Below are 21,124 nucleotides of genomic sequence, written 5' to 3' on the forward strand. Positions count from 1 at the left end.
TATAGAGACCGCCGCCTGCCCAGCCGTCCAATCAGTGCACTCCATCTGTTTCCAGGGTGACGTGATGTAGAGAGTAGGGAGCTTCCTCACCGTTTGTGAACAGAAATAGCTGCTAGAGTGACACACTGAGCTTCTTTTTAAGTCTTCTAAAAATAACGCCGCTATTCTTGAGCTTTGGTGATCTGATGAGCAGGTCAACGCCACCAACGCCATCAGGAGCGCACATATCAAACGTTGCACAAGGGGGATGTGGGAATGCTGAACGTAAATGGCACAAATAGTACATCAAGCTTTCATAAGAAGCAACAGAATTTTCTAGATTCAAGGTAAAAACAAAAAACAGGGACAACTTCAGTTTTGTGTTTACATTCTTTTGCTTATGATGGCACACTTGCATGAATGAATGGAGAGCATTATATAATCTAGTGTATGACTGAGACAAGAAGGCAAAGTTTGATCTATAATTGTTTAATCTGTGATCGTCATAACAGGCTGACAGAAATATTGTGTAATGGAAATCAAAACAAACATTTCCTGTTTTATTCTTGTTTCACTTCATTCTGTTCTGCTTGCTGACGTTGGCCCGTTTCCATTGTGTCCTCTTTGACCTGATGTTGTGATGTGTGAGTGAGATGTGGAGTCACACTTGGAGTTGTAAGAGAGTCAAGTATTATATTTACAAAAACCTCACATATGTTACAACACTGGTACAAAAAGAAAATATGCAACACTTTTCAAAACTGTGGACATTTTTAAAGCCATTTCAATGTGTTTATTACTGTAAAATGTCCTGAAATAATCACATATCAATTATTTCAGGACATTTTGCTTGTTTTTAGGGTTTTGCCTTTATGCCTGGTGTTCTGCCAGTCTGACTGCCTCCATGCATATATGCACAGCCTTGGACTGAAAGATTTGGATTCGATATAGTGTCATCAGATAAGCACAGTTGTGGAGGAGTCGGAAGTCTCGACATGTTGATACTGCAGTCAAACTGGATTACTGCACTGAAGGTATTTCATTGTGTCCTTGCTGTGAGGTATTTACACTCCCAGTTTCTTTTACTTAATGCACACACGCACAGGGATATCGTTGTGGGTGGGTAAAATGATTAATGCAGGCGGATACATTTCTTATTCACATCAGGGACACAGTGACCTCTGTGCTGCCACCACTGACGCCTCTGGATCAGATCAGTTTGCCTGCTTCAGGGCGTGAGCTCCTCATGTGTAACCCACTGCAACTGCACTTGCTTAATGTTAATGTTTACATAGTGCTGCTTTCATAACCGAGGATGACATGGCAGGCACCTGTAAAAATAATTGTGAATAAAACAAATTATAACATCTTCATACAAACATCTTAACTTTCAGCATGAATAAGTTCAAGTCTTGTCCAAATTGTGCTCAATTAAGCTGCACTTGCAGAAAATTATTCTAGCTGCTGAAAATAAAATTCACTGATTAAACTTCTTGGATATTCTTCTTGGTGTTTGGATCACCACATCACAGTGGAGTTGTTAAGATCAGTGACTCAGCAGACAGGTAGGTGCTTTAACTGCATCTGTCAGCCTCACCTGAATGAAATCACTCCTGTACCACGGTTTTATGAAGGGGGAAACTATCCATGTTTATTTCTGATGTTGATTTGAAGATTTTAACTTGGTAGTCTATGAGGATTGACTCATTTTGACTCTCTCAAATTATATGATTAGAGGGTTGAAATTTATTGGAAGCATAGTTTCAGTAAAAGGTCTGCAAACGAGTGTGAGTGAAAGCTGGACAGCACAGAGCAGATGCTTAACGTCAAGAGAAACTAAAACGTGATACTTGACATTGCACGGCTCAGATTGAAACAAGGATCAGAAATGACACCATCAGAGACGAGGTGTGAAAAAGCTTCGTCACAGCCACTCCATGACAGTGTGAGCAAAACACTGTGTAAATCTGAAAGCACTTATATGCCTCGTGTGTTTTGCCCAATGCAACTTGGCTTCCAGTCAGACAAGCTGACTGTAAACTAGCAGGACAGAGGCAATAACTAAGCTAGCATAGCACAGACGAAACAAAGCCTTTTTAGAAGCAAGTTTTCCCTTTTTGCAACCTCATTCACATGCCTCTCTTGTCTTGGCAGTTATTTTGATACAGCATGTTTAACTATAATTAGTAGTGTTCAGTTCATGATTCTTAGAATGCCGTACATAATGTCTCTAAAGACAACTGCAAGCAGAGAGGCTAACTGCACTATAACTGTACATGCTGTATTATTACACTGTGTGTGTCAGTACATTTCATACAATTCATTTCGTACAGTGCTATGTAATCAAATCAAATCAAATCACTTTTATTGTCACATCACATGTGCAGGCACACTGGCACAGCACATGCGAGTGAAATTCTTGTGTGCGAGCCCCACAAGCAACAGAGATGTGCAAACACAACAACACAAACGAGCAAAATACAAGAATGGCCAACCTGAAACTAATAAATATATGTACAATATATAATAGTGTATGCATTTATGCATGTACTGCCTTTAGCAACCAGCTGATCATGTCAGGACTAAATTCTTGCCGCACACTGTCTGAGCTGAGCTGCCAATCACCTGAAGAATTTGGGAGTGCTGGCCCAGCAGGGACGGGTCGCTGCCAAAACAATCAAACCTGTGGCGTCAGCAAAGTGGTGGAGTCCCCATCAAATCCATAAGCGGGAGGAGTAACAGCAGGATGTGACATCAGGATGTGACATCATGGGCAGAACTGGCTGCAGGCCCAGCTTTAGTTTACTGCTCCGGTTTCACACAGGCACACAACTGGAAGAACTCGGTGTTCTTTTTCATACACACAATGTCTCGTAGAAAAAGGTTCAGTATGCATAAAGAAGCCAAGAAAACTCCAGGGAAGTAGTAACAGGCTGTTCACATCTATTTTAAATCATGTTTGATGTCGTGAAATATAAATAATGTCAGAAATAAACCACAAATGTTATCAAAGAAGTATCATGTTAGCCCATGAGCTAGAGCCTTGAGTCCAGCGTGTAGTGCATTCAAACATTAATAAAACCCTGCTCCAGACCTCTGATATTTGATAGAGCAACATGGTCTAGGCTTAAAACACAGAGGGTCAGTACTTTCACTGTTTTAGACCCATGCTGTGGAAAAGGTTCTTCTTACTATCAGATCAACTCAATAAGTTCTCCATTCAAAAAAAACCTTCAAAACCCACTCGTGTAGACTGGCTTTTGTATAACATTTTATAACGTCTTGCCGGTGCTTTATACTGGTGACTTCTTTATTTTTTATTGTTTTTGTTTTTCATTGTTCCCCTGGTCAGACTTTATGTAAGTTATTGCTGCAAAGAACAGCATTAATAAAGCTTAAAAAACAAACAAAAAGCCTTATTATTGTCTATATCTTATCTTCTTCTTTTTCAAGCAAGGCAGCCACAAACCCACAGGACAGGAATAACCTACACACCGTCCAAGTATCACCATGGAAACCGAGATGGTGTGAAGATGTCCACCGACATACTCCTCCGTGTTTTCATCCATTTTTATCCTGCAGAGTCACAGACAAGATAAACCATTTATATGCATCATGCAAACAACTTAAAACCTAAGTTGGATTAACTACAGAACGGCACCACATTTCCACATCAAAGGCATTTTTTTGTCTGAAAAGTGGATGCAACAGTTTTCTAAGAAGATTTTCAAGGAAGCATTTTCCCATTGAGCTGCATCAGCTAAATGTAAAATCCAGATTATTTGTAAATGATTGCACTGTTTGCACTGGAACACTGTCAGCATTTTACAGATGTGCTGAGTTTCATTTAACCTCCTAAGACCCGAACTCTTCCACGGCATGCATTTTTGATTTCTCTTTGATATTTGGGCATATTTGGACCCAATGAATGTAAAAGAATGACCAGATTTTTTTTTACCTGATTTTTGTTTCTAAGAAAAATGAGAGCCACATATGAGGATATTTGTTTAAAATTTCGATAGAACAATAGTAGTATAACATCCTTGTAAGTGGATATCAGGCCCTTGTAGAGCAAAATTCAGTATTTTGGTCTAAATAACCCAAAATGTGATGTCCACATATATGGACGCAGGTCCTAGGAGGTTAATATAGTTGAATCAGTTCTCTGATGACAAGATTGTGATACCAAAGATGTCCTCTGCATGTTTTTTAGACCAGTAGGACACATTCAGAATAGAGAACTGAACCTTGTGCGAAATTAGTGGAATGTCCTTTAAAGAGTCCCCTTCATGGGGCCAGGAATAGATCATAATTTGAGGTCCACACTGATACTATCCAATAGAGAAAAGGCCACCATGAAAGAGAGATAGGACTACAAAAATTATAAGAATCAAACTGGACCCAGAACCATTTGTCTTTCTACAAATATAGGACCTTAAGCAGAACTTGATAAGTTTCCTGTGGAACTTATGGGGCCAGAATTTGTTGATGGACCCAACACTGCATGCTAGTTTTTCTAGACATTAATTCTAGATTCTGTGACAGAACTGTCCTCCTATGCTTCAGAAATGACACAAGACCCCTTTAAGGTAGTAAAACAAACCCACACTCATACATACACACTTCTTTTAGATGAACCACACAAAAATCGATTATATTTCCATCAAAACTTTATTGACCAAACAGAATAAGTCACAATGTGGTTTCACTTCTCACTTGTGGCAAATCCATCACATCAAGCAGACTCATATTTAATGTATTTAGATACATCAGTGTGTAAAATCACATCATGACAAAAGTTCATGTGCAGCAAACAGGTAAGCAGAACACCTGCCACACCTGCAGCGCAGATAGTCGAGAGCTTTACATGCAGCTCTTCAGTTCGTTCATGTGACCTCCATTTGCATCACTCAAGTCCTGGTATTTCATCTTCACTTCCCCCTCTGCAGCTCCATGACTGAGACTTCCTGCTCAGTCTGGTCCAGCTTCCACAGCCACTACCAGTACCGACGTTTCACGTGCTCCACGAGGACAAAAAGACCTCCCCCATCGGGCTCGGATTTGGCTCGGTCCGGCACAGCACAACAACTCATACCGCGTTACTTCTGCGCAGGTTTGATTGTTTTCACTCTTTTCTCACCGCTCCCCGGCGGTCTGATTCGGTTTGGCTTGGCCCGGTTCCAGTCAACGATCTTGCAGCTCCAGGCAGGGCACCCACTGATTGCTGCATCGACTCTCCTCACAGAAACTGCCGACGTCTTGCAGGGCTTGGCACTGCAGAGGCTGCACTTGAGGGTTCTGCAAAACACGGTGGGGACGGACGGTTAGATTCTCGGAAACATTTTTTTTAAACTTACAAGAGTATAATATCATGAACTTGTATCATTTCTCGAGTAGCTCAAAGCAAGTTTACACTTACATTGACCAGAATGCAGTGCAGATCCCGGGGTTCATTGCTGTTGCTGTCCTCGGTGTCCTCCTTCAGCAGCTGAGCCAGCCGCCTCATGCCTGACACCCGCAGGATGTTGATGTCGTTGTCGCAGCAGAAAGCCTGCAACAGCGTGAAATGGATCTGCAGCGCTATGTCGTCTTCATCCTCCTCATCAGTTGCGAGGATGCACAGTACAACGCTGTCTGGGTCTCTGCATGCGGGACAGAAGGTGAAAGACCCGGTTAATGTCAGCGTCATTACATATTTCTCATATCAAAAGCTTTGGCGTGGTTAATTAAGGTGAGGAAAATCAAACTTATACTTACACATTCATGAGTTTGGCGGACTCGTAGACTCCAACCGTGAGACAATCCTGCTGCTGAGCAGCGACCAGTAGCTCCTCCAGAGCTTGACTCACCGTCTCCATCCTGCAGAGAAGCGGAGGCGGTTAGAAATGTGCGAACGACACGACTAAACTGTGGCAAACAACTCTAAAGTCTACATATAAGCATGCAGATGCAACCTTTAAAGTACAAGCCGGGATTATAAACTCAACTAGAACGCGATCTGTAATGTCAGATCAAATGTGCCAATGCGTAATTGCGCATCACACACAGCCGAAACTTACTTTTTTTCGGTGCTGTTTGATCCAACGACCTCTTCCAAAGTCATGTTGAAGTCAGTAAAATAATCCACAAGATCCAGGATAAGAAGAAATATCCACAGCGCGGGGATACGGCTGTACTATGAAATTCCTGATACAACGTCCAAACACAGTGGTATTCCAGATCGTGTAAAGGTCCTTTCAGAGTCCGTTAACTGAGTAACAAGTCCGATTACTGCGAGACCGCGAGCAGAAAGAAACTGTGCCTCTCTCAGCCGAAACTCTCTGTTATATTACTGCTTCGCGACCGTAGGCGTGGCCACGCCCAGCCTCTCGTTCGTTCATTGGTTTGCCGCTATGAATACATCCCCCGTTCTCTGCGCCTATTTGCTGAGAGCCAGAAGACGCTGGTGATCCCACGTTGGTGGTTTCGGAGAATCCCCCGCTCTCTCCCTCCTTTTCTTCCTACGCTTCTTTCGCCGCTCTGTCCCTCTCTCTCGGTTTGTTTACCGGCAGCTTTTCTTTATGAGTGGAGGAATTTCCAGATCTCTGTCCCCCCCCCCCCCGCTCCCTCGTCCCCACTGGCCGAATAAAAGAAAGCTTCACCGTGGCAATGCTCTCGCATCGTGTTCGTGCACAAACCCCCCAAATACACCTGCACACCCGCGGCGACGCACATGAAATTCAAATATATTTCAAATTATGTTATAAAAGGGAAGCTGGAGCAGCTGACCAGCCCCGTGTGCGAGCACGCGCTGAGCGGACATTGTGTAACGGCGTTGTGCAAGAGCAAGGTTATAAGAAATGGGAAAAGGCGCTGTCTGATAAGCACGAGGCGAAATTCACGAGAATCTCAGATGACACTGATGTTTCTCTTTTATATCACACATATTTTTTATCTTTTTTTTTCTTGCAAACCATTTGAGGCGCTATTGCAGCTGCAGAGCACGTGTTGTTCTGAAGCTTCAGCTCAGCACCACTACCTCCAACAGGATAAAAATAATCCTTCGATATAGGATCAGAGCTGTTTATCTGCTGAAGCCTGCAACAGCAGCGTGCAGAACGGAAGTGTGTTACAACAACATTCAAAACTGTTATCATAACCTTCATATTTCACATTCATGAAAGCAGGTTCCATTTTTCTGTCACATGCATTTTTAACATCACACGCAGAGCTGTCACACGCCTGATCGGTGGCCCTGTGTGTGATCAGGTCCACTTCACCGAGCCTGATATGAACTCTCTGCCCATTAAAACCAGGTCTCAGACTCCCTCCAGCGGCTCCATAATGCATCTGCTGTCAGCGGCGAAACCCCCAGAGAAGGCATGTTGGAACAGCACCCTGCAACAACCGTTTGGGTCACGCGCAGAGCAAGAGCGAGTCCCGGTCTTTGGAAAATATTGGGAATTCCTAAAGGGGAGGTTTAGTGAAAAACATTTTTAGGGGGTTTGATGTTTTGTTTTGTTTTTCGGGGACTTCCTGGGTCTGAATTTCCACGAAAATAAAATTGAAAACGAAACTATTTGCAGGCTTCACTTTACTATGTGCAGCAATTTATTTGAAATTTATCAAAATCCGCCTGTAATCTGTGCAAACTCTGTGTGCATAGGTAACAGGGCAGCCGCGGCTAAACAGTTTCAAATCCATTTATTAGGAACATTCACAAATATGTAGGATTGTTTAATAAACAATGAAATGTTGTCTATTGTCGCTTACATTGTAAGCACTTAACTGATTTAGCACTTGTCCACTGAAAGGCGCAGAAAATCTGTTGGCGTTGCCGTATGAACAGATTTTTCTGATGTTACTGCGCCACCTGGTGGAAAGATTCACACTTTACGTGTGTAAATAATTGTGTTATGGTTTTGTTATATTTTATAGTGTTTTCTTACAATTTCCAACAGAAATAGATACTAGTTAAATACATTAAATTATTATATTTATTGATATATTTAGATATTCATGGAAGAAAACAATATAAAATGAAAGAAAGCAATACAATAAATATTTATACACATAAACAATATGCCCACTACAATTTTTACTAAGCAAACATTGATGTGTTATTTTATGGATAAGATTAGTTTAAAAATGTAAATTTTTCATAGTCTGTGTATTGTTTTATGCAGATTTTACACTCCAGAATTCCCTCAATAAATAAGCAGTAACTAACAAATTATAGAAATATGGGTTTGATATAAAATCTCTTTTTCTGTTTCATTTCTTTCTGAGCGTCAGTTGAGATCTGGTGACCGTGAAGGCCGTAACATATGATTTGTATGAGGGCTCACCAATAACTTTACAACAGGTATGCACTTTAAAGACGATATTTCTCCATGAGACTGAAATATCCATGAAACAGTGGAACAAATAAATGAAGCAAAGCATAACTTTAATGTTAAATAAAGTGCTAAGGGCAAAGTATTTTCATTCTTTCAAGTACATCATCAGTAATTATACAATACTACGATAAGTGCAAAATCTGCTATAAAGCATCCAAAATTCTCACCTTCCTATGATCTAATTACACTGTACTATTCAGGGTACCAGCTTTATTAGAAAGTATCCAAAGGGGCTCTTCAACTGGTGGGGAGGCTTTTACATCCTTGCAGAAGTTCACTGCTCTCCGGGAGTTCACTCTGCAGGTGGGAGAGAGATATAGGAGAGATGGAGAATGAACTTAACCTGGGTGTCTATTGTCTTGTGTAGTCTGGGAGATGAGTGGATGGGGTGGGTGCGGTTTTCTCTGTGGTGGGGTCGGGTGGGCTGCCCCGGATTCTGTGGAGCTGGGCGGTGCTGCTAGCTGTGGGCCCCAGTCCAGATGGGCCTGGACCCCTTGCCTTGGTGGGTTCCAGAGGGTGGGGGTGCCTACTAGGGTCAGCAGGGGAGCTGGCCCCAGGGAAGGACCATTTGCCCCTCCCTTCTTTCCCTCCACATCCCTGACTTCCTCCCTCTTCCCACTCCACCACACCCACCCACGCGTGCAGGGCCTTGGAGTGCGGGTTTGTCACCAGGGTGCAGGGGAGGCCCCCCCACCCCCGTTGCCCGTCGGGGGGGGGGGGGGGGGGTGGCTGGGAGGAGGAGTTGGCCATCCGATTGGGGTCTGGGACGTGGGGCCTCCCTGCTAATGCGGAGTCGGGGGCGATCTGCTTGTCTCCACTCTGGGGAAAAGGATGACACCTCCTGGGTTAGGGTGCATTTTCCCCCTCTAGGGGCAGGGGTACCTGGATCTGGAGTACATTTGGGGAGTGTGATTGTGTGTACAGTGTCTATTTATGTCTGTCTCCACGTTGGGTGGTGCTGAGTATTTGCATATGTGTGCATGGGGGGGGGTGGATGTTCGTATCTGTGTGCGCCTGTTCGTCTGTGTCTATATGTCACGTCGGGTCTTAGACGCCACCTTTCTGGGGACATCTCAGGCCCTCCAAGGTATGGAGGCCTATCTCCCCCCACCACTCTCCCTGCCGGTGGCAGATGCCCTCAGACGTCGGTGCATTGGTGGTTCTTGGTGTCCGGTGCTGGGCGCTCAGGTACGCACCGGCTCACTCCCGGTGGCTGCTTGTCGGGTCCTCGCGCCTGTGGCTCAGTCGGGCCCCTTCGGGGGGTGGGGTGCCCTTGGGCTCTGGGCCTGGGACTCGGTCACTCTGGCACAGCTGGCTGCTGGTGGAGCTCGCAGGCACATCACTGCAGCCCCCTCTGGCTTCTGCTCCACGACTGCTGGGTGACCCCTCGTCTGGGGCTCTCCTCAGCTCTTTCCGGGAGAGTGGCACCGTTGCCCCTTCATTGGTCTTCCTTGGACTCTTGTGCTCTGGGGGTCTCTGGATGTCTGGAGCCTGGATCTCCTCTATACCTGCTTCATGCCCTGGAGGACGGGGCTATGGCCCCCACACCCTCTAGCAGATCGTTACATAAAGAAACCTTTTGAATACAAGCACACTGATCCACACAGGTGTACACACAAACTGTATGGGGGAAAAAGTCCTCAATTTTTTTTCTGTAGGATGTTGGATTGTGGCACTGTGTGACGGCCATCTGAGCCTCAGATTATGATCAGTGTCAGAAGAACTGAAATACATTTTGGTGCAAGACCAAATAGGCCTTAAAAAGTCTAAAGAATAGGTCATTAAATTCATCCATCCATTCGCTTCCGCTTATCCTTTTCAGGGTCGCGGGGGTCATTAAATTCAAATAAATAATAATGCTTATACAAGAAATACTTAATGAAATATTTGCAAGAATAATCTCCAAGCTTCTTGAAGGTCATTCAAAGTTATTCTTTGGATTGTGGCTTTTGCTCTGGGGAGGCCAATCCATGACTGAAAGTGTTCCATTGTTTGTTTGTTTTTCTCCTATCCATGTATGCTTTTACTGCATCTGTAGTATGTTTAGGATCATTGCCATAGTGAGAGATGAATTCATTGCCAATTAGATGCTTTCAAGATGGAATTACATGGTGATTCAAACTCTGAATCTGCTTTTGTGTTCGTAATACCATCAGATTTGGACAAAAAAATGTCAAGTTTGCATTCATATGGGAGGGGATAGCTCAGCAGGTAGAGCGTTCACCATATGATCGGAAGGTTGGGTTTCAAATCCAATCGAACCGGAACCCCTGAGCAAGGTGCCGTCCCTACACACTGCTCTCCGGCCACTTGATTGGTGGCTGCCCACTGCTTCACTGAGTGAATGGGTCAAATGCAGAGAGTAATTTAGTACTTTAGTAGTAGTAATTTAATACAGGGGATTAAAAAAGTATACCAAAAAAAGCATTTTACATAACAATACATGTATGAAGCTGATGACAGTGGAACAACTGAATATTTGTTGTACCTCCCGGAAGGAATAATGGAGTGACCCAAGCCACTGGACGCCATGCACTGATGGTTGCAAATCAGCTACAAAAGAAAACATACCCCATTTTGTCCCAGGAACACAAACATCTCTTCTGTTTTTTGTTTAAGGAGCACAAGACTAGGGATGGGTATCGTTTAGGTTTTATCCGATACCGGCGCCAAACCGGTACTTTTGAAATGGCACCGGTGCTTAAACGGTGCTCGAACCGGTGCTTAAAGAATGGAGAACACAAACTTTGTCCAAAAACCTCTTAGAGACTTCTAAAAATAAAAACCTTTTTCTGCAAAATGATAACCAAGTCAGCCTTTTCCATTGATACAACATACCTCTTTTGGTTGGAACCGGTGCTTAAACAATGGAAAACACAAACTTTGTCCTAAAACCTCTCAGTTTTAGCTGTCTTTATTTTGTAAAAAGATAACAATGTTAGCCTTTTCTGCAGCTATAGGGCATATATGGCATCACTCAATCAAACAAGAAGACAGCCGAATGCAACTACGACGGTGTTTGCTAGTTCACCTTACATGCATTAATGTAATAACATATGGCTGGCTGTAGCTCAGGTGGCAGAGCAGGTCAGCCATTAATCAGAAGGTCGGTGGTTCGATCCCAGACTGCCTCCTGGCTGCATGCCAGGCAAGATACTAACCCCGTGTTTGCCCACTGGTGGCGCCAGTGTCCGGCAGCCTCGCCTCTGTCAGTGCGCCCCAGGGCAGCTGTGGCTACAATGTAGCTGCCATCACCAGTGTGTGAATGGGTAGATGACTGAATGTAGTGTGAAGCGCTTTGGGGTCCTTAGGGACTAGAAAAGCGCTATACAAATGCAGGCCATTTAGCCTACTCAACGTAAATTACACATGAACAACATGAAGCTACTCACGCAGAGAAGAACGGCTGCTGCTGCATCATCATCCTCATCATTTCTGCTACACTGGCAGGGCTAGGGGGCAGGACTCTCCTCTTTGGGTTCTTGGGGGATGTTGCTAACTCCGGTCCGATAACAGGCACCACACCCGCAGCAGATGTGCTCGGATCAAATACGGTGCATTTCTCGGCTTTTAAAAAAAACACCAGGTGTTTCATCAGATTCGAGGTGTTACCTCCTTTGACAGTATCACAGTATCAGCTTAAAGCACTTGTTGCTGCTGAGTTTGCATCTTTTGCTGTGAAGTACAGCCAGACTTTTGACCGCTTCGCCTTGGGCATTTTTAATCTGTAGCTCTGCTCTAAAAGAACGTACGTACCTGGGCCCGCCTACTATCCTTGGAAACGTAAAATGATTGGCTAGAATCCAAAGTGTATCACAACTCAAGAAAAAAAAAAAGCACCAAAATAAAGCACCGAAATGTGCGCTGCTTTTCGGTCTGGTTACTACAGTTTATGTCAGAACCGGTGCCATGATACCGGTACCCATCCCTACACAAGACAACTTGTAAAAATGGACACACTGTCCCATATTAATACAACCCCTAACGATCCTCTAGGACAGCGGTCCCCAACCCCCAGTCCTCGGACCGGTACCGGTCTGTGAGTCGTTTGGTACCGGGCTGCGAGAGTTGAGGCTCAGGTGTGAAATGTATGGTTTTCAGGGTTTTTATCGGTTTTCAGCCTTATTTTGTTATTGTTTTTATCGTTAACTCTGTTTTCCTGGATCTTTTGAAATGTGTTATGAATAAATCTTTTTTTCGGTACCGGTACTAGTTTTATTGTGAAAATATTGTCGGGCATAAACAGGTCCGTGGCACAAAAAAGGTTGGGGTCCGCTGCTCTAGGGCTAACACACTCAACGATGTGCTAGCAACCTGTCCAGGGTTTACCCTGCTTCCCACTCTGTGACAGCTGGAATAGCTGGAAGAAATAGTTTGATCCATTACGTTAGCAGGGTTCTCTGCTGTTACACTGCAGACTGCTTCCCCTGAGTTGGGGCTGTCCCAAGCAAAGACATTTAAGTATCGATCTACTAGTCTACATGCCAACCATTACCCATGGTCATTAGCTCTGGGTAACTGCTGAAAAAAATGGACTTGAAATGGATCTTTACCCTGGTCTTCATCCTGTTTCGGGATTCTCTCTTTTTTGTGACATTGTTGCAGACTGATCCAAACAAAACAAAACAAAATAAAAAATATCTCTATCAAGAGCATAGCCACAGAATATTGTATGATCAACTGATGATATAAGTGATAAAATACACTGGCACGTGAGGGTGGTTCAAATACAAGTAAACTTCAATGAAGTTCTCAGCAAATAAGATCTTGCAATTTGCCAAATGTAACCAAAAAAAGACCTCACCACTAGATGGTAGTGTTTCACCAAAATGTTTTAATATGGTGGCCTAAGAAAACCAAGCATTTGCCCTGAGACTGTTGTAATGGTTAGCACTGTCGACTTACTGCAAGAGGGTTTTGGGTTCAAACTTCCTGTTCTTCTAGCGAAGTCTGCATGTTGGTGATGAGAGTCCAGGTGCTGCACTGTAGGACCCTATCCTCCTTTGTTCTTCTTCTTCTGCAGGGCTTAGAGCAGACTGGTTACCACACTGACTCACTAAGATAAAAGTTGGGGTTGTACAAAAGTTCACACTATTAGGGTGAATTTAAGCCAATTTCACAAACCAACTGCATAGAAGATGTCTCAGTTGTTGAATTCTTGATGACACGAATGGGACATTTTAGCTGTACTTACGATTATAATGTATAATTGCAGCTTTAAACGCATTGGGTCTACGTGTGTAACTGGATCTTGAAGTTATTTAAAGGAACAGTTCCGCTTCAAAATACAATATACCTTTTTCCTCTGGTCTCTTTCCACTTTTTTCCCCGTATTCTACGTTGCGTTATATTCAAAAGAAAGCGAATGTTTCTACATCTTCCAAACCGGATTATTATATCTTTTTTGTCTAAGTACTTTTAGCCCTAAAGTCCGATGCTCCTGCTCCTCACCTCTTTTTTTGTTAAGCTAATCGGTTCTGGTAATGATAAAGCACGTGTTCTTTTATCAGGTCCTCATTTTGGTTTTTAAAACAGGTTGAATGGTTGCTAATAGGCCTCATAAGGAACAAATGAGAAGCTTTCCACATGGAAAGAACCCGGGAGTGTCCCGTTATAGCTTCCATAACGAGCGGCCAGGACTGAGTCGAGCTTGGGCAGAAAGATAGCATTTTGTGGGAGAAGCAGAGGTGGAAAAATAAAACAAATAAACAAAATAAAAACAAAATAAAACAAAATATTTGTAATAATGATACAAAGGAGTCGATGCCCTCTCCTAAGGCAGATTCATTTCTGGGACTAACAGATTTTCTTTTTTAAGTATGTATATAAAGTACAAAGGGTGATTGCTCCCCAAACTGGGCTTTGTGTCCATCTTTCTTTAAAAACACAACCAAACAAATATTTACAGGAACAAATGAAGTAGCGTTTTCATTTGGGGAAACCTGCAGTCAGCCGAGACTGAAGAAGTCACCTGGATGAGTGACGAAATGTTTCTCCCACCGAAAACGCCATGTCCAGATGAACAGAATCGACTTGACCTGGACGACTGAGCATGCGTCCAGACATGTTTAAGTTTAATGCTTTCTTTTTATCGTGTGCATTTCCGTGGGTCGATATTCAGTACGAGCTACACTGTAAAAAAAATTGTAATATAAAAGTATTTTACGGTTTTGTACTGTTTTTCTAGAATATTATTAAATTTACATAGACTGTGATTTTACATTTCAAATGTAAAATAACATAAAATCACTGTAAATGTAATAAAACATCATTTTCTTGTTTGTTAAATGTATCTGTCTGTACATATGCATATTTAGATTGTTAAAATACATTCACAAATGTATCATAATTTCACAAATATTTGTCCGTTATTTGAAAGATTGAACTGTTAAATTCAAATGTAATGCTATGGAAAAATATATAAAATGATTCTGATAAACTTTTTTTTTTTTACATCAAATAATGTTATTTAGGACGATCGTGGCTCAAGAGTTGGCAGTTTGCCTTGTGATCAGAAGGTTACCAGTTCGAGCCCCGACTCGGACACTCTCTGTCCTTGTGTCCTTGGGCAAGACACTTCACCTACCGGTGATGGCCAGAGGGGCCGATGGTGCGATATGGCAGCCTCGCTTCTGTCAGTCTGCCCCAGGGCAGCTGTGGCTACAACCGTAGCTGCCTCCACCAGTGTATGAATGTGAGAGTGAATGATTAGTGGAATTGTAAAGTACTTTGAGGGTCTCAAAAAGTGCTATATAAATGCAATCCATTATTATTATTTAAACCAACGGTTAACTGTATATTTCTGTAAATTTAAGTATTATTATTCATATTGCCACATTGACCTTGTTTATAGGTAATTTCATTGTTTAATCATGTTAAAATGTTCCTAATTTAATGTTTAACCCTTTAAAGCCGGTCGAAGCGGCATGCTCTGTTTTGCATAACTATTTTTAAATAGTTTTAAAAAGCTAGCGCAATAATTTTTTTTTGCATATGAAACCGGAGGAGTTGTTCTTACGTCTTATGCCATCAGCTTGTCCTAGGTCACAGTTTCCTTCCACATATAGCTTTGCAAAAACTGCATAAAAAGCACTTGCAGCAACAAAAACATAACATTCCAGAAACACTCTTTGCCGATCTGATCAGCTGTTTGTAACACTTTCTACGTCCATCAGCGCGAACTATCACATGTCCACCATGACCTGCCCGAAACCGGAAGTGATGTCATTTTTGCGGAAAATGTAGTTTTCCGCAGTTTTCCGCAAAATGACTGTGCAAATTCCCTGCTGACTCGGCCTCAGGATGTCTAGAGGCAAGAATCAAGCGCACCCAAATGAGGGCATCAGTGATCATGTGCGCATCACGCAGAGGGAGAGTGAGAGACGAAAAGCAGCAGCAGAGCATGGCAGTGGTATCAGTTTATGTGATTCCGTGTGCGTTAATGAGACTGTAAGTGTTATTACCTTTGACAGGTTAACTGGTATGATAATAGTTATAGTCGTTTGTGTATGTTTAAGCTAAAGTTATGCCTCAGTACACTGCTACCACGTTAGTAGGTTTATTTAATTAATTAGCACTAAGTTAATACCAGTGGCCAGAATCTCCCCCAATGACTATATCCCGCGGTTAAGGGATTTTTCTGTTTATCGTTTAGTTTAACTGTTGTTAGCTTGCCACATGCTTGCCTTAGTACTAGCAACTGGGAAGATATGTGCTATTTAGCCAACTTCTGGTCTTACGGCGACCCCTTGTGGACATTGTAAAATATTGCTGTCTGAGTAGATGATGTGCTCTGATTGTTGCTTAGTTATCTTTGACCCTGCTAATTATAGTATTACCAGTTTCTGTTTCCAGACAACCATGCCTATAGTCACCTATAGTGCATCTGCCACGATTATAAGTGCATATCTGGCTGTATCATAGTTGGATATATCCTGGCAAGCCCTGCTGTAACCAGTTCTTCTGTGAAGCTTCATTAAAGACGGTGAACTAAACTCCTGGACTGCTGCAGTCTTTCTGACCGAAGACTTAGGCCAGACTTGTATACCCAGCACTTCCAATATATATTCTACAAGTGGTCCTTCGAGCCGGATGGTATACAAGCTGCGCTATGGCTACACCCAGAGAGTTCAACGACAACCAGCCTGCACTGAGTCCCCGTCCCAGCAGGCGCACCTCGCAAACAGAGGGCGCCCTTACTCCCAGCAAATGGGCGATAGAAAACCGATCGGTGCCTCTGCCTAGAGCAGGGCGATATGGCCAAAAATATTTATCACGATATATATTTGAAAATTTGCGATAACGATATAACTGACGATATAATTGTGGCGAGACAAAATACAACTCCACAACATTACTAGCGCAAAAACACAACCTTCCATTTATTTTCACTTAAACAAGAAGCTGGTTTTTATGTACATTAAAGCTTTATAAAAATGTAACAGTGCAAATGCAAATTCCTTGCTGAAAGTTTAACCAAAAGGCATTTCCAGTAGAAATGGGCTGACATATCCTGAGCATAACCATGTATAATATCCACTGAAGTTAAAAAGAGGTGCTTTGCAACATTAAACTGCAGTGTGCAGTACGTATTTTTCGGACCATAAGGTGCACGGGATTATAAGGCACATTAAGCGAAACAAAGCAGTCAGATAAATCAAACTTTATTAAACTCATTCTTCTTGCTTCCTCCACTTCTGTACCATTGATTCATTAATGTTGAATTCTCTGGCAGCTGCTCTATTCCAATGTTGTTGCAGTATATTAATGACTGATCTCGTATTGTGGATGGATTATCTCAGTTGTTCTTCTGACTGAAGTTTGGTCCGTTTACAGCATCCTGCCATGCGATTGCATTTGTCTCTAACTATCAGAAACCTTAACGTTAACTTTTTTAAGTGGAAAAGTGTTAGTGTTCGTCCTCCAGCTTCACTGTTTATATTATGCTAACATAGCTGTGTTGCTAGCGATCACATAGCACATCATTATATACCAGCTAGCCCAACTTCAGTAACCCTACAAACGTCACTGCTGTTTAGTTTCCTGTCTTCATTTATGTAGGAAGTGATAGCAGAGCTGTACGTTTGATTTTTTTCAGAAATCTGTCTCTCAGTCAGAACATGCTAGCGAAACTAGCGAGCTAACTTCCGCTAGCTTCCGCTAGCTTCCTGCTAACTTCTAACTCGTTAAATGTAATAAATTTTGTTTTCATGGATGCCTGGAAGTTAAACTTCATAGTTACACCTGGTAAAGCAGCAATGCTGATCGTTTTATTAAAGATGAAAGAATTTAGACAGTTTTTAACTCTCAGTGATGTTGCAGTGTTCATTTGACCTGAAGGATATGGAGTTTAGGACCCAGATTACTCCCAGATTTAAGAGCATCTTAGTCCGACAATAACGACGGCCGCTTGCATGTTCTGCAAAAAAATGTGCTTTGTCATGTATCTGACGGACAAACACCAAACCAGTTCCACATCACTGAAGTTGCACCATTTTTACAAACCAATTCTGGTTCATTTGTTTCACTCAACAATCGGCCATGTGCGTATGAAAACAAAGGCACTGCGCATGCGCGTTTTACTCATATTCTATCACGATATTTCTTTTTCCTATCGTTGCCTAACATTATACCGGTATTACCGTGAACGGTATAATATGGCCCAGCCCTACCTCTGCCATTCCCAATATGCCCTGGCTGATGTCGGGGCAGCATGAGTACCAGCAATTTTTTTTTTTTTTGCCGATGCCCGTGATGCCGCCCCGTGTCGCCCCTATCAAAAACCACTACTGGTCGCCCATATGTAACTATCAGACATTTACAGGCAGAGACAAAACCCAGAGGAGTCGTCTGGCTCCAAGGCCCCATTGATGGTTCTGTGACAAAGTGGGTGAGAAGACCATTTGTCTATATTCTTAGTTAACCATATTTCACATGTAATCAGCAATAGGCAAACATCTACTATCCCGGGTTTGTTTATGTTCTGCACTTTTACAGATTATATAATATAACATCTTGGTTTAAATCAATTCCTACAAGTTTGTTAAGTTAACATGTTCTTTATTTCAACTGTTAATTTGTATTGTTTAGAACTTACCTTACCTACCTGTCTTGCAAAAACAAAAGGAGGAAATGTAGTTTTACTTCCTGCTTTATACCTTCTGGTAGTGATGGCCCGCTTGAAGCTGGCGCTCCGGAGCGTGTGTCGAAAAAAACAACACACTGGTTCAGAAGCACTGTGTCGAGGCTTGCTTCGTTTGGCAAAAGTCACGTGACCAGTGACGTCCGAAGCTTCATTACGCACGTAACTGCTTCGGTACCTGATTTAAACGGATATAAGGAAGCGAATCATCCACGGGATTCGTGGAGTGTGTTGATGGTGACAGATAGCGAAGAGGTGATCATTCCACTGACAGATATGGAGCCAGCGAGGAAGAGAGGACGTTCTGGCGTGTGGAAATATTTTGAGTTGATTTTGCTCAATTCATTTTATCTGCCGAAGTGAAAAACTTGAAATGTCCAAAATCATGTTTTCATAATGTAAATATCATTACAGCATATGACTTCAGGAACACTTCCATGTGAATTAAAGCTAATGAAGACTACAACAATGTATTTGACACTATACGTACATTACATTGCTACAGTTTAGAAAATCATTTTGTTTATTGTTTTTAGGTGATAGTCTGCAGGACCCAGGAATACCTGCATATCTACCAGCTTGCAGTGTAGTTCCTGCACTCCACAGCCTCTTCTGTTCCATGCAAGTGGATTTTCTCCAGGGCAGGAGAAACTATTTCTAAGAAAAGAAACAGACTCAGCCAGCGCACAGTAACACTAATCCTCTTTTTAAATGTAAATAACAAAAGGGCTACCTTACATTGATCATGTTTTTACTTTGCAAGTTCTTGATTAGGGGTGGGTTTTGATTATCGCTTTTCTGATTACAATCCATGCTAAATTGAATAAAGTGATATTGATTCATTAAAATCCCGTGTCGATTTGTAAATTAACGTTATTATGCCTGAAACGCCAGCATCTCAGGTTAAACCTCACAACATGTCGTCAAACACCATACAGCTAAAACAGTAACTGGGAGCAGGTTTACGGATTCTGCATACAAACGTGAACACAGAGCGCGGACCCGACGCGTCAGAGTCAGATTTTGATGTGTCGGCGGGTCCGCGCTGTGTTTGCCTCTTTTTTTCCCGCTGGCTTCTGCAGCTGCAGGTTTCATAACTCTCTGTTTACATCTCTAATTAAGTCTCACATGTGTCAGCTTTCTTTTAATAGATACGAAATTATGGATATATACTGTTAAATGATCAGACTTGTAATATTTCTGACTGAGGCAAAACTTTCCAGATTCCAATCAAATTGAATCGGATCCTGTATCGAATCAAAATGATTCTACAAATCAGTGACGATGCAGCCGTACTCAGCTTCCTAAGCATTTTCCCTTTCCAGTTCACAATCAATCCCACCCCTAGGTCAAAAATATGTATAGGACAATTGGCCTAATCTAATATTTTGTATGAACCTGTCCAGCTGTCCAGTGATTAAATGACAAGTAGATGGAGGCAGGACTTCACAGCAGGGGCATACTCCATAATGTGCTGTGCATTATCATATGTATATTATATATATTGCTCACTTATTGTATTTTCAATACAAGCTTCAGTGCCACGAAGCTTTCCGAAGCACTGAAGCTTGTATTGAAAAACGGTTCATTACTCGAAGCTTTTCAACACAGTCCTCTCCGGTGACATCTGGTGGTGAAAATTTAGAAGAGCAGCTTGAATCTGCAAAATAAAACGGACTGCTCAATCATCACTGCTCACTCAAGAGTGGAGTTCTCTCTGATATTGGGCCACCGTTCCGTTGCTTTGAACATGTAATTGGTTTTGTTTTCTCGATTGGGGGGCTGAAAAAAATGTAATGCGTATCTGCGTAATACATTTTGATCAATAAACTTTCCCTATTTAAACATGCACTATGGTGGCCTTTCTCTGCTCATAACTCCTTGATGTTGGTAAATACAATAAGTGAGCAATATATATAATATACATATGAGAGTGCACAGCACATTATGGAGTATGCCCCTGCTGTGAAGTCCTGCCTCCATCTACTTGTCATTTAATCACTGGACAGCTGGACAGGTTCATACAAAATATTAGATTAGGCCAATTGTCCTATACATATTTTTGACCTAGGGGTGGGATTGATTGTGAACTGGAAAGGGAAAATGCTTAGGAAGCTGAGTACGGCTGCATCGTCACTGATTTGTAGAATCATTTTGATTCGATACAGGATCCGATTCAATTTGATTGGAATCTGGAAAGTTTTGCCTCAGTCAGAAATATTAAAATTCTGATCATTTAACAGTATATATCCATAATTTCGTATCTATTAAAAGAAAGCTGACACATGTGAGACTTAATTAGAGATGTAAACAGAGAGTTATGAAACCTGCAGCTGCAGAAGCCAGCGAAGAAAAAGAGGCAAACACAGCGCGGACCCGACGACACATCAAAATCTGACTCTGACGCGTCGGGTCCGCGCTCTGTGTTCACGTTTGTATGCAGAATCCGTAAACCTGCTCCCAGTTACTGTTTTAGCTGCATGGTGTTTGACGACATGTTGTGAGGTTTAACCTGAGATGCTGGCGTTTCAGGCATGATAACGTTAATTTACAAATCGACACGGGATTTTAATGAATCAATATCACTTTATTCAATTTAGCATGGATTGTAATCAGAAAAGCATAG

General features: G+C 42.3%; 1 protein-coding gene across 1 annotated transcript; it reads right to left on the reverse strand.

Moving 5' to 3' along the window:
• Positions 1-4,641: 4,641 nt before the first annotated feature.
• Positions 4,642-6,280, reverse strand: LOC308397221 (growth arrest and DNA damage-inducible protein GADD45 beta-like). The gene is made up of 4 exons (XM_080883023.1): positions 6,039-6,280; positions 5,737-5,838; positions 5,399-5,621; positions 4,642-5,277 (listed from the first exon to the last, which is right to left on the reverse strand). The coding sequence occupies exons 1-4, from the start codon at positions 6,080-6,082 to the stop codon at positions 5,164-5,166; spliced, it is 483 nt and encodes a 160-aa protein (XP_080739149.1). The 5' UTR covers positions 6,083-6,280; the 3' UTR covers positions 4,642-5,163.
• Positions 6,281-21,124: the final 14,844 nt, after the last annotated feature.

This window comes from Rhamphochromis sp. 'chilingali' (assembly GCF_963969265.1).
Source record: "Rhamphochromis sp. 'chilingali' genome assembly, chromosome: 5".
NCBI lineage: Eukaryota > Metazoa > Chordata > Actinopteri > Cichliformes > Cichlidae > Rhamphochromis > Rhamphochromis sp. 'chilingali'.